The sequence below is a fragment of the Hyposmocoma kahamanoa genome, unplaced genomic scaffold (genome assembly GCF_003589595.1).
Source record: "Hyposmocoma kahamanoa isolate Upper Pololo Valley unplaced genomic scaffold, ASM358959v1 80, whole genome shotgun sequence".
Lineage (NCBI taxonomy): Eukaryota > Metazoa > Arthropoda > Insecta > Lepidoptera > Cosmopterigidae > Hyposmocoma > Hyposmocoma kahamanoa.
This window is the reverse complement of record NW_020654051.1, coordinates 3887937-3905141: the sequence shown is the minus strand read 5'-3', so window position 1 is coordinate 3905141 and position 17205 is coordinate 3887937. Positions and strand designations below refer to the sequence as shown.

Genomic DNA, 17205 nt, shown 5'->3' with positions numbered 1-17205 from the left:
CTGGTTCAATTCCAGCTGGATCTTTGTATTTGCATTATGACAGAATGAGTTGACGATGTTGAAGAAATAGATCTACACGTAATATGTTTTGTAACTTTAAGCGGAGCCAAGAACGAACAGATAGTATTACGCCGCCGGAGTGGTCGAAGTTAATGTCATTATTGACTTTGTACCGAATAGTTTCGAGACTGTTTAGATAGGGGTTTATTTTCAAAGATCTAAAGCAATACAGAAATGCCTTTATAAAAAAAATTAAAAAAAATCTGCTGGTATATTGGTATTTGCACACACATTACCTAATGATCGGTTTTTTTAACAATTATTGTGGAACGTAAAACATTTTGATTGGGCTATGAAAATGATAGGTAATTTGTAAGAAAATTGCACAATACGTAACGAGCGTAATAAATCTCGATAGTCAAAACTGGCACTAATATATTTCTTATCAACTTGTTCCACTAGTAAAACAGCAACGCTCTTCATATAACTTTTGGAAAAAAATCGAAAATCATATATTTTGTTGTTCATCATTTCGATTGATTTATAAGCACATTTGGAATTTTGTCGCGTCATTGTCATCTCAACTTATATATACATCAAATGCTAGACGTAGATAATTCCAAGGCCATTGGACTGCTCTTATTAATATGAAAGGGTGGGACCGGTGTATGGCTGTCGTGACAGTCAGCTATAAGAGCAAATTTTTTAAATCACGGACCGCGGAGGCCGCCTTACACGTACGTGCTAAATTTTGAAACCAGGTTTAAGTGTTTCGTATACTAACCAATTATCATAGCCATCAACATACAATCCAATAAATCTTAGACACACATCTATGTCTGTACAATAAAACTATCAAAATTCGTATTAATATTAAAAAAGACATTTTTGATATACGGTATCATAGAGAATGCTATGAGGAATTCGTAAACCAAATTTGCTATCCATAAGGACAACGTTCTGTATCTACAGAGTCGCTGACTGTACATACAGTAAACTCAGTAAGTCGCTGACCATCTAGGCATGCAAACGTTTTGTTCGTAATTTAAAATTTCATGTTTGATTTCGCTTTTTTGACAATACTCTCACTCTAAGGACCTACACCACAGATTACTTAATTAGTTACTACGTAACACACTCTCATACAAATTACGAAACGAAAATACCTACGGCACTCGTATTACAGCCTACTAAATCTGACAAATGGCACCAGGCGCTCACTACGAGGAAAATGGAACCTAAAGACGCGCTCAGAGAGGTGGAAATAAAGTTGCCCGCCGTGTGCAGTTGTGCGGAGCCGAATGCTCATAAATATAAGACTTGTATCGACGTCGGTACACTCAGCAGTAAGCACTTATCGCGTAACCTTGAGCGAATGACGGAACCCTGCATATACACTGTTCACAGCGGAGGGCAAGTACGTAGACGCAACTCAAGAAATGCTGGCTCTGGGCGTGTGCAATATCGCATCTGCACTAGTAGAGTCCATGCCGGTGTCTGGTGCTCTGTCACGAGGTGCAGTCAACCACGCTTCGGGTGTCGCTACCACCGCAGGAGGCCTATATACCGGTGCACTCGTTTTGTTATCGCTACAGGTACTTTTTTTCTTGTACATTTTGTTCACTACAGTCAACTATCATACCGTTTACTTGTAGGGTATTAATACGAACGTTTTGTAAATTTCCAGTACTTTACTCCATATTTCTTCTACATTCCGAAAGCGTCTCTGGCAGCGGTAATCATCGCCGCTGTAGTCTTTATGATGGAGCTACACGTCTTCAAGCCCATTTGGAGGACCAAAAGTGAGTGATTGAAAAGTTGGTTTCAAACGGATGTGAGTGATCTTAATTTTTTGCTGTAAGATTTGGAAATTCACAAAGTCTTGGATTTTTGTTCGCAGAATTGGACATAATCCCTGCCGTGGTAACATTCGCCGCATGCCTCCTAACACGACTGGAACTCGGCATCGTGATTGGCATCGGCGTCAACCTCGTATTCCTTTTGTATGCATCTGCACGGCCAGCAGTGCGGGTGACGCAGGCGGTGAGCACACATGGTGTGCAACATGTCGTGGCCGTGGTGGACCGTGCACTAGCTTTCCCTTCGGCCGAGTTTGTGCGTCGGGCGCTGCGTAAAGCTGCTGAACGGCACCCTGACGCGCCACGCGTGCCTCTGGTTATTGATGCGACGCACGTACAAGCTGCTGATTTCACTGCTGCCAAGGTACGTTTCAGAATTGTTCGCCGCGCACAGAACTGTAAATACAGTAGAAGTGCTTAGTGGGCGTAGCACGTATGCCAACAGTACGCGGAGTTTCACATACTTGAGCCAGTGCGCTAAATCGTATCGCGTGTCAATTATCTCACGCAAAACCTCGGAAATCGTGGAAAAATGCCTTATTTTTGGTTACTTTTGAGTGCAAGTCCATGATAGTCTTACATATATTAAGTCTTATTTTATGTAATTTTAATAATATTTAATAATTTTTTTTGTTGCAAGAAACGAATGTAAATTTTATACCGCTGCAATATGGTCGATTCTTTTTGGAGAACTTAGTAAATATCTCGAATTTTACACGTTCTTCGTTGTTCAGTTATTGACCGCTAGATGGCAACACATTGATTGAAATTTCAATATGAAGTCAAAACGTCGTAACTTGCAAGTTTCAATTATATTAGCAGTTCAGAATTTGTTACTGCTTTTTAAATTATAATCTACGACCATTCATTATCAAGATTTCATAGCATTTATCATATGATTTTGTGACTTTTGGCGACAGCGATTCTGATCGTAATCGAGGCTTACGGCACTTCCATTGTTTTGTAATTTCTTCGATAACAGAATAAGGCTGCCCTTATACTCTCGCAGATGCAGGAACACTTTAATCAATCAAATGCATGGAGAACCCATTCGTTCAGCCATGGCTGTAGTGTGTAGGACCTAATAACTAAGAGAGTCCGAGCGACTTCATCCTGCAAAAAAAACTTTGAACTTGACAATTCGATTATTCTCTGTGCAGGGCATCAAGTCTCTGATCGATGACTTCCATGCGCGCGGGCAGACGATAATCTTCTACAACGTAAAGCCGTCTCTGGCAGAGGTGTTCCGCGGCGTGCGACCGCGCGAGTTCCTGCACTGCGCCTGCCGCGCCGATCTGGACCAGCTGCTGCTGCAGGCGCAACGGCGCGCCGAGCAGCAAAACGTTGCAGCTACTGGAGACGCCAAGACTCCCGCGCCTACGTGTTGGTATACCACCTTAAAGTGGCAACTTTTGGTAGCCCAAAGATTATCTAGTAAAAGTGCAACCATACCAGTTCAACAAATTTTTGTGCACTAAGGTGCTTTTACACACACGTGAGGAGCATCTAGGCTAGTTTACGACAGGAAATTCTTATACGTCCCATTACTGGGCATGTGTCCTTTGTGTGCTCCGAATGTTTCCCAAGCCAAGCAAGCCCATCCAAGCTAGGGTTTTAACCCGGCGCTTTGTTAATGCCCAATCCCATCAAAGGCAAAAACTATTTCCAATTAAATAATTGTTATAAATCGAGAATTGAATGATATTATCACAAAATGTTGATTGCTTTCTGATCTAGAATAGAAGTGTCGGTTTACTTATTCGCTAAATCGGTACAAAAAATCGTTAAATCGTATGCACTTCATAAAAATCGAATCATTAGTGAAAATCCATAAGATTGCAAGGCGGGATTGTCTGGAGTTGCTTCTTTTTCGTCTTAAAACAGTTTTTAACGTCGAAATTTGTAATAAGTATGAAATTATATCAAATTCCGTACTCGCCGTCTCTTCTCACCATTTTGAAGAGAAATGGATTAAACCCGGTCGGGTTGAGTGGGTTTAACCCACTGCCCATCTCTGCTTGTGAACCTTCTACGATTGATTCATGATGAAACCTGCATGTCGGAATCGGAATAGGTAGAGTTTTTTTACCTAAACTTCGAGTAACATAGACAGGAAATGGAGACTGCCTTACGACAATATTTTTTAGGACCTGGACCTGTTCGAGATTCGGGAAATCACTGAAGCACTTTAAAAATCGACATAATTGGGGACAGGCAGGTACACTATATTTATCTTAACTTTACGATACAGTGGGTCTCTAAAAAAAATGCCAATCGAGAGATCCTATTGTCCTAACTAAATATTGTCATATCACATTTGTCATAAATCTTAAATTCACTGCTTATATTGCACATTTTCTGACGCGTATAAGTAGTGAATAGGCAAATCTATAGTAGATATGTTTAATAATACGTCTGTAGTAATTCCAAGACTGGATCGACTAAGACTTTGTAACGATGGGGCACTAAAGTTATTGTCCAGTACAAAAAATACACATTTTATTTTTTCCTACTAAACTATTAGATTTATGGCAAAATGTGATATAACAAATTTAATTAGGATAATAAGATCTCTCGATTGGCATTTTTTTAGAGGTATCGTGAAAAAAAATCCAATGTCCGCAATATCGCAGATCCGACCCTCTGTGCGTCGCAAAGTTAAGATAAATATAGTATACCTGCCCGAAAAGGTCCAGGACCTAAAAAATATTGTCGTAAGGCAGTCTCCATATCTATGTTCCTCGAAGTTTAGGTAAAAAAAGTCTACCTATTCCGATCCCTGAATTCATGATGTTTTCCTTCAAACCGTTGAATTCCTTATTGATAAGAAAATCCTATTTAACTATTTGGCTTTCGGTGCTAACTGCCGCCGTGACACGAATGGTTGCCATGCTGATCTGCCACGCAGAAACACTGAAAATATTTGTATGGCCTGCATTTATTTCTCTCGTGAGTTTGGGTGTCATTTGTGGTTGTGTACGTGTGTGTCCATAGCACTGGCGACACAGGGTTTCCCTAGCGCCTGGGTTGAGTGTGTGCGTAAAATGAAATCAAAGAAATATTTAGAGTAAGATATATAATATTTAGGCTTCTTGTCTGACAAGAAATCAAACTCCAGTTTATTTTATTATTAATTATTAAGTAACAAGTATGTAACTATATTTCTTTTATAGAATATTATGTTTTTACTATATACCACTTTAGATTTTTAAAGTAGCCACGTTGAGGCGACAGAAGCTGGTTCAAGTCCAATCGAATGGAACGATTTTAGTTTTACTGTTCGATCTTTGTGTCAATAATAAATACCTAACTACACCTTCGTACACCTTGAAATAATCACCCTTTTTCTACCCACAGAGCACCGCCGCCGCTGCCGCCCTGTGTGCCCTGATCTCCAAAACTAGCCGCGATTCCACTACACCAGTATTTATTAGCGTATTATCTATTTGTAATAGTACCTACCAAGCTGCACTTGTACCATGTCTACGTATCTCTTAGTTAGGCAATACTTTAGTATGTAAGGTTAACAAGAGAGAATGCGTCTGAGTGTTTTTGACTATTGAAAATAAAGAGTGTTGGTTAATTTGGGATTTTAATTACTAAGTCCGGGATACCCTGGACAGGCTACGGACAAGCGTGTCGCTTACCACCAAGCACATGGCTCACATCATCTACTCAGAACGAAACTAATGTAGATACGAAGGATATACCTTTATTTCGTGAAGGTAGCAAATAGGTAGCAATTATTGGTAATACATACTTCTGGAAAATCTGCTCCCTTCATGCTGAACAAAGAGGCGACCCGCCATCCTGACGTCAGAATGGCTGGTCAAAAATTTTTTTTAATTTCTCAGAATATATCATAGGTAGCAATTATTTAGAAAAGGTAGCAAATAGTAGCAAATAGGTAGCAATTTTTGAATATACACTCAGTGCCAGGCGCCACAGGCGACCAGCCATCCTGACGGTCACAAATGGTCGGTTAGGGGCATCGAGTATAAAGCCAGAAATAAATAAACGAAATGTCATATTTGAAAACTATTCTGCCAAATCATTAAGGTGACAACTGCGCTCCGATTGGCCAGCCCGAATTCGAAACAATTAACGGGTGTCGTCAATTGTTTCACTTCAATCGACCAGTTCAACTTGATCTTTACTATAATCGATGAAAATTGAAAAATTACATAGTTCATATTTAATTACCGATGAAATGTGATTCAGATTGTTTTGTAATTAGATGTTTTGCTGTTTCTCACACCACTGAATGGAACGCCCCCAATTGTTTTATTACAATAAATACAGAATGTTTATGGAATATATGGAGACGTACACACACAGGTCAGTGGTTGGCGCTATACTATTTCGTTTTCTAATTTGTTATTTCAGCGCAAACGAGAATTGATATTTAAAATTGATAAAAGGCCCATTTGCCTGATGTGTTGCCAGGGATGGATGTCCCTTATTTCGTCTCTATTTCTGGTTATATACTCGATGGTTAGGGGTCAGGCATCTTAGAACATCGCTGTACACAAAGGATAAGGAGGAAATAACAAAAACAAATATGAAGATAATGAAATGTATTTATCCTTTACATTCGTGGCAACACTCCAGATCTGCGATACACAGCCTTCGCGGTACTGCGACGCTCTTAAAAACACATACACTACCTTACATTATTACATACTATGTTACCATACAGTACGGAATTACGGTACAATACGTTACAATCACTATATCTATCCTAGTTTTAACTCACTGCACCAAGCCTAACTTACTTCGCGAAGATAACAGATAGCAATATACTTATCTCTTTCACTCACGTGTACAGACAGCATTGATATCGATTCTCTTTGCGCTTTTACAAGTCTATACAACGAGTGGTACATCTTAACACGACACTTTTCTTATGGAATCGTAATACGGGGTGTTTCGTAGACCACGGTACAATTTTTAAGAGAAAGTTGGAGGTTCATAGTATCTACCTACTCCAGTGGGAGTCGGACAAGATGTTTATAATTGTTGTTTTCACGAGTACCTCATAATAATCGAGAAAACAATAAAGTTTTTCTATAGGCACCTATTTCAAATATTAAGTTCGTACTGGACGAAATTAGTAATGTGTTAAGTGAACAAAGTACGCATCAAAGCACGGTAAGCAACATATTGACGTACACAAAGCTAGATAAAATTATCAATAATAGAAGTGAGTTTCAACTTCCTTTTGACCACCGGTGCCTATCTCTTTGGTAACTGTTAAAGGCTTCTGATGCGTTCTCAGTTCTATGTACCACTTCCAGCCATGAACCTAGAACTCTAATACGTATGAACCATTATGCCTAGATCGATCTTTAACGTGCTATACAACCATCGCTCTGCCATTCTCTACGTAGAGAATAAATAAATAAATTTTAAAACAATAACGGCCTTTTTCCTGCACGCAAATTTTGCTCCGCACGCGTATCTACTACGAATGCGTATCAACCGCATGTAAGGTCTTTAGACACATTTATTGTGGGTGCGTTAGACACAACTCTAGTACCACAGATAGTACGCGCGTGGAGCAATTTATTCGTGACTTTTATAATTACTAAACGCGGAGCAAGAGCCCCGGTTGCTTCGAGCGCATAGAACCGCACAACAATTGAGCAGCGGTTACAGCTTCATGTATCAATTTTGTTGTAAAAATTCACAAGCAATATTACATTACTACACTCGTATGCATATAACACATTCATTAATTTTATTCACTACAATCCACATGACAGAGATCAATTTTTATTTCGGTTCTTTTTGCATTAACTTACTAGGTAATTTTGCTCCGAATTTTAACTAACAATTAAAAATCCCTTACAAAAAAGGATTCTACAAAAAGTTCTAAACTCAACAGTGTAAATTCGAGTCTAGGATAAAGTGAGCAGAAAATTTTATAGTAAGAGTAAAGGGTTTTCTCAATAAAAATGTAAATTGTAAACGAGGCGGGAAGACAGTGCAGTCAGCAAGAGATCAAAGGTGTCTACAGACCCAGCGCACGCGGCGATAGAACAGTTCTTCAGATTTTCCTGTATTAGAAAATTGCAAGAATATATATCTCAACCTCTCCCAACGTAACGTATCGTATGTCGAAATTGCCAAGTTTACAGAGGAGCCTTTTAAAGTTCTGAATTCACTGAAATAAGCATAACACGTGACTTTAGCATTTCTCCGTTTTATTCGGCAAAACTCGTTGTTTTATACATTATCATACATGTTTGCATTTTCCATAAAAGCACGGAAAAAATCTCGAAGATTCTGTCGCCTAAACCTCAAACCTCATTTGCCATCACGCCCCAGCAAGCGCATCATACTAATTAATAGCTTTGTTTTCTATGCAAATTTTTGGAGCCCGAACTTAGTATGAGCGCGGTACTCCGTGCTTAACAACTGGAGTTTGACTCTCAACGTTCGCTCCTTTTTGTAACGTATACCGCTACACGAAAAAAATAACCAAGTCATTTCATCGAAATAAGCACCATAGACATTTAAAACAATATTACTGGGACCCAACCAAATCCTATCTTATAAATGTTATTTGGCATTAGACATGAATAATTGAAAAAGGGCCTAACTAACGAGTACATATGACACATTTTACAATACACCAAAAAGACGTTTGCACTTCGCTCGCAGTCATGTCAACAATTAAAAAACGTAGCTAGTTTAAAAATTATTAAAATTACAATTAACTAAATTGGATAATCACAAATTTTAACTAAAATAAGATATGACGTAACGGCTAGTGTAAGTAGACTAGCACTAACCAAAATTATTTAATTAACTAATATAATTTATGCTAAGCGTGAAAGTTACTCTAAAAAATTTAACACTGAATGTTACGAAAAAATTATTGTTTCATTTAAAAATTTTATACAAATAAAGGAATATAAAGCTTCTTTCACGCTGGCTAGAATATATAGAAACTTAATTAATGTGTAATGAATTGAGTTTGGCATAGCGTCCTTACCGCAGTCCTTTCTACTTAAGTTACTTAGATTAATAAAGAGTAAAATTCGTAACTCTAATTTAAATATAAATGCATTACAATCTCGTCGCCGTGATGGTTAACGTGATGAACGAGTGGTATTTACTACTTATAACCCCTTTCGTTTCCACGTGTATTGAGACACTATACGAAAACGCGAAGAAGTACCAATATTACTCTAAAGAATTTCTAATAAGCTACAATAAAACAGAATCTCTGAGATATAGAAATGAAATTTGTGCGGCACTCCCGCTACTAATAAACAATATAAAGTATTAACTTCTGAAAAGATTTAAAGCCAAACGAGCTCTTCCTAGGAAGAGCCCTTACCCTAGCAACTTTGAGCCGAAACTTTTGGCCAATCAAAATATGGCAGTTACTGTGACTGAGACCTAACTCCAGACTTATAGCACTAATAGTATAAAGTAATATTTAAATTACTTGAATAACATTGATTACAACTAGTCATTTACATATGGCGACTTTAAACTGTGTTGAACTGTTAAGTAGCCTACGTCGCATACGTGTGCTAGTAGTGTAAATCAAGTCGCCGAATGTAAAGTTCATAATTTTTGACATCATTGGAATTTATACCTTAATATAAGTTGTATATGGTTCTACAGTAAATATTTATTCACAACATTGATTTCAGGTCAAACAAAATGGCGTTTCGTACTTTCATTCATTCATTCGTTCAAAAAAGGCGGAGATTGGAATTGCATTGACTATTTTCTTGACAATTTTCAAACAAATATTTTGGCCAATCGGAGGAAGAACGAATGAGTGAACAATGAACGACGGAACGATTTAAAATGACCCAAGTTTTCCACGCAAGTTATAAAGAGCCACCTAATAGTATAGCAGCTTATACGCATGTTAGTGTAAAAATATTATAATTTCCTCTGTTTCCATATTTGCGTTGTACGTTTTTGAAGAAGGATGGGGTGGCGGGGAAAGGCCTCAGTACTTTAGTAGGTCGTCGTCGAGATCCGTTAGCGCCAGTTTACTGTCTATCACTGAAAAAATATGTTACGACATTTTAAACGGGCGTTCTGTTTACTTGTAATGTAATGTAAATTATCATTGGTTCTTCGAGCCAGACAAACCATACCGTGATAAAAATAAGGGTACTGTAGGTCTAACACGACAGAAAGAGATGTGCGCGAGCATAGCAGTAACTCGCCCTACATGTCGCTCTCGCGCTAGTCGCGCCCTGTCATGCTAGCCTTGCAAGTGAATAATGTGCGCCTTTTTATAAATAATCTTTTAATGGGTCAAAATGCGTTGCTATCTTCGCCACTTTTTATTGTACTTAAATAAACAACATTGCAACACCATTATGGGACTTATTTGAGTAAAACAAAGTAAGCCAACAGAATGACAAAACAACTTAAACTCTGTGCAATAGAGAAACCTGTGAAATATCTCTAGTAATTGTGTCTTCCGGCTCCGATGATACTGTATCACACTGGTTTGGAAGTCAGTCTAATACGATGATGTAAAACCTTTTATTTGATGAACAAATAAAGATTTCACATATACGAAATCTAAATCTTTGATAGATATAAGCCGATTATACGTGCTCATGCATTTTGAAATTAAGTACCAGGGCCGAAACATACTACTTCGAAAGCGCAATCGGGTGTACGAAGGACACAGGTTGATATGCAGGAAGGTGTTTGCACGAGTGCGGATTGGAAGGGTACTCACGTTGGTCCGGGATAGTAGTATGGCGGGGGGCGCTCGTACTCAGTAGGCCCGTGGTAGCGGGGAGGGCCTTCTTCCCAGTGCCTGCAACCCACACACCGACACCGTTACCCTGCCGTTCTTGGTGCGAGTCCGCTTGCGACACATGCATGAATGTACCTAGCGCCGTTAATCGTCCAATCGTGCATTAAGGGCTTGCGAAATTCATCGGATCGGACGATAGGTGGCGTTGGCAGACTATAGTGTATCATGGCGGTATGTACTCACTTTGGCGCCATATCATTATATCTGCGCGCGTGGTGTGCGTCGAGAGGCGCCGCCACGGCGGGCGTGGCCCCCTGGCGTCTCTCCCCGCGCGCCTCCCCGCCGCCCCCCGCGCTGCTGCCGCCACGCCGAGCCTCACGCGATGTTCGCTTCTCTGCCTTGTAGGCGCTGCAACACCCCACAACCCTGAATCTGTGTTCATTGGACTATTTAGAAAACTGGTACACCATTTATCATTAGCACGACTTGATATGTCGTATTTCTTTTTTTTATGTACCATTTTTCTATAGTAGAAATTGTCACCTTACTAAACGAGAACGGAGTCAATTAAATAAAAAATAAAACTGAGTGTTACAGACTCTATTCTCATTTACAAACATTTACATTAAATGAAAAACAACACAGCGTAAGAGTAAGCAAAAGGAACAATAGCGAGCGAGCATGCATTAATCCGTGACCATATTATTATACGCAAAGGATATCATCACAATGAAGCGTTGTTAGACACGCACCCGACAGCAAAAAAATAAGGTACAAAATCTGCTGAAATAAATATTACGAAGCAAAATTGTGGTAATTAACGTTAGTGTTACCAATTCTAGCCGGTTGATTCTCAGCTGCCTGAAGTCCTAGGGCATACGCCTCAGTCACAACACTGCACACTTAATTATACTACATACATAATACAAAACAGTACTGCAAAAACTACTGTAACACCAAAATAAAGCAGACAAGTTCTATTTTGATTCTTGGATATTGTCAAATCTTGTCGACCTTAAATCATAACACGACCGTGTCTGATAGAAGAACAGTTTTAAATATTATTACAAATAGTGTAGTTATATTATAATTGAGAAACAAGTACATAGTTTCGTATGTGCACCGTATTACAAAGTACAATGTCTTAATCTATAAAGATACGAGTAGAAAAATTCGAAAATTACGCGTTACAATACTGGACATAAAACAACCTTATGTTACCACAAGCACAATTCGAATTGTTATGAATACCAGAGGCGAAGAGTCTATTGTCCATTGCATTAGCAAATAGGTTATTCGAGATATAATGTATAACAGACTAATTTATATCAATATCATTTTGACATAATATGAATAAATGAAACGCCTGATTATTTTATCCGACGAAGCAAGAAGCGTCTAGCGTCTACGTCCTTTACCCATAGCAAAGTACTGCCTGCTGAACACCTGTCTTTCACTTCTATGATAAAAGCTCCATGTCTCCATGTGCCAAATGCACAGGTGCAAGCGAGAAAGATAGAGTGTCTCATTAGTAGACAGCGCAAGAGCGACGTCCTATAATTGGTAGCATTATACCTTATAATATAAATACTTTGTTTTTTGGACATAAATAGTGATTTTTGCTGTTTTCATTGGTTGTTTTTGTGGTTCACTCATAAGTGGGCGAGTCAGTGGTTCACTCATAAGTGCTGTTGAACTGTTATCCCAATAGATTTCTCTTTTAATATCCACTCTTCGCCACTGATAAATCTTTAAAACTACAAGTAATAATGACCTCAGAGCAGTACGTAACAGTGTGCTGCTCATTGTCTTGTGCCTCTGCTTCAATTGCAGTGATAGGTGTGGTTAGCCACCGCGTAAAATGCTTGACAATTTTGAATGGATACCTAACGGTTACAAGTAACATTTTCTATTACAAACCATTTTACGCTAAGGAGAACCTTCAGTTTAATTTTATGGCAAAGGTATTGTATTCTGTTACGGAATGTACTCTATACTTTCTCGTGTACAGTATAATCCGTAACAGAATTTCTAATAAATATGGAAAAGCTGATTACTCGTAAATTTGTGATCTGGTATCAACAATGCAAATGTCATATTATGCAAATCGGACACGGAGGAAAAGTATTTTAAATATTGTACATAGAATATTTAGCTTCACGGTGACATTAAATTATTTTTAAAAGTAAGTAATACCATAGTATACACCGCCTTAATAGGCTGCTAACAACTTGACTGCATGTTTGCAGTTAATACGTGAAGTCGTAATCAACTTCGCGCAGTCGAGGTCTCGAATAACAACTTCACGCATGAATTGCAAGCAGTCTAAGCCGACTTCACGCAACCGAGATCGACTGCATGCAGTTAATGCATGAAGTCAATCTGTTAGCATCCTAAGACACGTATGGTAACTTAATACAAACGTTACAGTGTGGCTTGTATGTGTGCGCGCCCGTCGCGTGCCATGTATGGACGCAAACATTCGCGTTATCTCGCGATGCATTCGCGTTGCACAATGCTGATTGTCACACGCGCCTACATACAAGCCACTACTAAGCGTGTACGTACATTACTTGTTTTATTACATTATCGTAATACTGCATTCAAGTACATTTAAAAGTTACTTGCTTCATCTAAGAATCGAACTAACCACATTAATTTAAGATAATAATGTTACTTATTAGGAATTAATCCTTACAATTGGCCCCTCGTCCTCAATCGGCATTATAAAAATGTAGGTGCTTTTTCCTACTATTCGGTTCGATAACCAGATCGATTTGGACCTATTCTGTTTTTATTTTGTTCTTTATTTCATTTTTTCACAAAATTGTTTTTTTTTGTTTTTTTCGATATTTATTTTTTGTTTCTTTTCGCAACATTCATGGGCATAATATCAGAGAATAAATATGGCTGTTTACAAAAATTACAAAAAAGGACCAAAAATAAAGTTGGTGTAGTGTTCACTGGAGGTACCTTTATTTTTAAAATAACGAAGTCCATGAAGTAAAACATCCTATCTATAACATTTAATGTACTTTGCCTCCGTGTCCCATAACCATGAGGCACCTTGTATAATACGAGTGCAGTGCTTAAAGATTTCGATAATTTTTTTTATATCCGCTGCAAAAATCCAGCACTATCAAATGTTGCTTATTTTCTAACGTAACTGCATAATTACGCACTGCTCTGAGGCCTGCCTAAATATAGATAGAGACAAACTAATCTCGTTCCGAGCCTACGTCAATTCACTGCAGTGCATCATTTCATGAATGCTAACTATACAGGGTTCCAATAACATACAGAGTATTAATAAATTCTATACTATTATTAAAAATACATTATTTGTGGCAAATATAGATATACATAAGATACAATGGCTTTGTATACGTTAATCAAGCGTTATAATCAATTAAGCCTCGTATTAATAAACCCATCTCCAAAATAAGAAAGATATTAAGATCAAAATGTCCGCTTATTAATATACGAGCGGCGACTGAAAAGTAATAATAATAACTTTATTGATAGCTTTTACAAATAGTACATAAATAATACAGTAATTATTAGTTATTGATTGATTGCTGAGTAGTCAGGCAACATCCGGACCCCGCAAAGGGATTTAACCAGCGGTAGCAGACAGTACTGTTGCCGCCACGGCGGGCAAGCATCAATCGAATTTTTATCAACAAATGGCTTACAAGTAAACTAAAGGGAACTCTGTAGCGCCAAAACCAGTACAAAAGAAGAAAGTATGAGATATACAATCATGCCTACTTTTTTTCAGTATCCCTGCAATGGAAATATACTTATTTCATTTGTTGTCATAAGTCTGTATATAAAAAAGTAGTTGTTATTATTGGTACAATGATCGAACAAACACGAAGAAAAATTCCCACGATCCGGCTGGACCTATCCGTGGCTACCGCTCTCCCAACTCAACTACGGAACGAGTTAGCAGATCTTGTGAATTTTTCTGTGCAAAATAAGTAGTAAATTTTTAAACATTTAGCTTTCTTCGTTCGCCACATGTCGGAAACAACACACGAAAAACGAAAGAGTGTCACTAATTTTGAAAAAAAAATTAATTTAATTTATATTACGCCACAATAGCAAGTAGTATCATTTTTTTCAGTAACACTCAGATACTGTTCAGCCGTCTCTCGTACATTACGTAACACGTAATCTACACCTTAGGTAGTTATTAAGTAACACAGGGTATTGATTACATGAGACAGTATCATACAATACAATTATAGTCTATTAACACAGAACAGCTTGAGATATAATTCACCGAATACGCATTTAATGTCGGACTTAGGAGCTATTTATTTATACGAGTCTACGATCAGCAACTACTATTCACACACGTCATTAAAGGCAGTGGCAAAGGGTCCACATTGCACGGTAGCCATTGGCATGTCGAAATTGATTTCTCAACTTAGTAAGTATTGAACGGAAAACGTCCTGCATTGGAGCATATCACATTAACTAAAATATTCTGGTAACATTCAAGTTAATTTTTCTACCTAATTGCGGTGGTATTTTTTATTATTTAATTTTAAATGTTCGAATATATTATCGTGAAATGTTAAATAATATATATTTCAGGATACCATACTCGAATGTTATACATACATATACTTTATGATAATATTCTACAGAGAAAATTAACCTGAAAATTACCCATTCACCCTTCGCCACTACTATGTAGTCATTAATATAAACAAGAGTTTAATTGTTTAACCGTGTAGGAAATTAACTACAATATCAAAAGTGGTTCAGGACTGTTATAGGTTTGTGTAATCCGTAGAGATGTTTTATAATATAGCGTAAGACTGAATAATCGGCACGATAATATCTTTCCTACGATGTTTTTAGTTCCCTTACTGTTGAAAAACCTATCTACGTTGTAGTGATATGATGTAAGAAAATATTGAATTCTCCTCTATCCCTTGATGTGCGCGTGCGCCTAATTAACAATTGTAAATTCGTACAAATGTTCCTTATAATACAATCGTATCAAAACTTCGATAAAGTTTTTCCAAATGTCTACAGGTATATGATTTTGCATTATAACTTATAATCGTATATTGACTTACAGTATGAATATAATTTTGTATTATATACCTACGTTTTTAGATCAAGTTGTACAAGCGTTGCGTTGTAGTATACTGGTTTTGAAAAAAGACATTCACTGGGTAAAATCTACAAGGGAAGTTCATCATTATGAACAAACTGTTTTACTACTTTACTGGCAGCTTGTTGAGAGATAAAAAACCCAGTAAAGGTATACGAATCCATAGACAACGTGATTTTAATTTTACATTTACAAAGTGAAGGTTCGGTAAATTTTGTATATGGTGCGGATAAAATTGTAAGGGGTCATCGAGTTTGTACCTAACTTATAATACAAATAAAAATAGTGGACAATAGAGAGGGGTTAGCAAGGTTAGGTTAAGTTAGGCACCATTTTCCTGTACCTATGACGGTTAAGATAGCTTCCTTGCTGACCCGTCTTTCAAATATAAATTTAAACCAGTCTTTGAAATTTCCACCGTACATTTCTACCCGAAAGGTGCCATATAAATGAGGAATATATATTTTTTCTAATAACGAATTTTGTATAAAGAAACATCACTTTGTTCGGTGTGAATGAGTACATCATCATTATCAACCTATTACGCGTCTGGACACGGGTCATCTCTAAGAAGAGATTTTATCGGATTGGTCTACGACATACTCATCATTATGCTTTTCTTAACGGTTTTTTTTATTGCTAATTAACAATCACAAATATAAAAAACTTAGTTTAATAATATAAAATACTAAGTACAATCGATGCTATAAGAAACCGGACCCCCTAATTTACTATTTGGTTGTAAGTGGATCAGACTGAAGAAAGGTGTTAAACAAACTTAACCTTTAAGCTGTGAGCCGTAAGATTCATTTTCATGACTTTCTTAGGCTCAATTTATATTGCGGTGAAACGGAACGGAGACGAATTTTTATAACGATATTGTACATGGCATAATTAACTTTGTGATTAATTGTGTAACGTGCAAACTAGATACGAGCCAAAAAATTGAGCCTTATTGCACCAAAAACGGATGACGTTTTAGAAACTTTTTAAGCCAATTTGATCTTCAATTACATTCCATAAATACACAACCAAAAAACTGGAATATTTCTACACTTTTCTGTTGAATGCGGAAGAACTCTCAAGGCTCTCAGAACCTAAAACTCGGATAGAGGGTCAGGTATCTTAGGACATCGATTGTACATGACGCTATGGGATTCGAATCATCATCTCAATTGAGAAGCTACGTATGGATGATGACGTATTATATGTACATTAAATCCAGTGTATGTCCAGTTCACTTAACTGTATGGCGAGGCAGGCGATGCAATGGACGTCTTTCGTTATGTATAAAGCGAAGCAATGGACATTAATGTAGTTATACAAGGTATGACTAACATAACAGAGTGATTGTTAAAATCATCCTGTATAATTAGAACAAGGGTTCTTACTTTCAGGGTTAAACCAGTCAATAGTATATCGAATGTTAGACTCGGTTTACATCAAGCAAATTTTTGGAACCA

The 17205-nt window shown here is 37.5% G+C and overlaps 2 protein-coding genes across 2 annotated transcripts in view; one reads left to right on the top strand and one right to left on the bottom strand.

Annotated features, from left to right (window-relative positions):
• Nucleotides 1-5475, top strand: part of LOC113233927 (sodium-independent sulfate anion transporter-like) — a 118090-nt gene extending 112615 nt beyond the window's left edge. Inside the window, exons 5-9 of the mRNA XM_026469162.1 lie at nucleotides 1391-1595; nucleotides 1688-1802; nucleotides 1901-2223; nucleotides 3020-3242; nucleotides 5217-5475. Of these exons, the coding sequence (XP_026324947.1) occupies nucleotides 1391-1595; nucleotides 1688-1802; nucleotides 1901-2223; nucleotides 3020-3242; nucleotides 5217-5218 (868 nt within the window). The 3' untranslated portion in view covers nucleotides 5219-5475. The remainder of the gene's footprint in view (nucleotides 1-1390; nucleotides 1596-1687; nucleotides 1803-1900; nucleotides 2224-3019; nucleotides 3243-5216) is intronic.
• A 1665-nt stretch (nucleotides 5476-7140) lies between these two features.
• The window catches only part of LOC113233926 (prominin-like protein), a 132791-nt gene continuing 122726 nt past the window's right edge, over nucleotides 7141-17205 (bottom strand). Inside the window, exons 15-17 of the mRNA XM_026469161.1 lie at nucleotides 10852-11016; nucleotides 10588-10668; nucleotides 7141-9893 (exon numbers count right to left, since the gene is read on the bottom strand). Of these exons, the coding sequence (XP_026324946.1) occupies nucleotides 9881-9893; nucleotides 10588-10668; nucleotides 10852-11016 (259 nt within the window). The 3' untranslated portion in view covers nucleotides 7141-9880. The remainder of the gene's footprint in view (nucleotides 9894-10587; nucleotides 10669-10851; nucleotides 11017-17205) is intronic.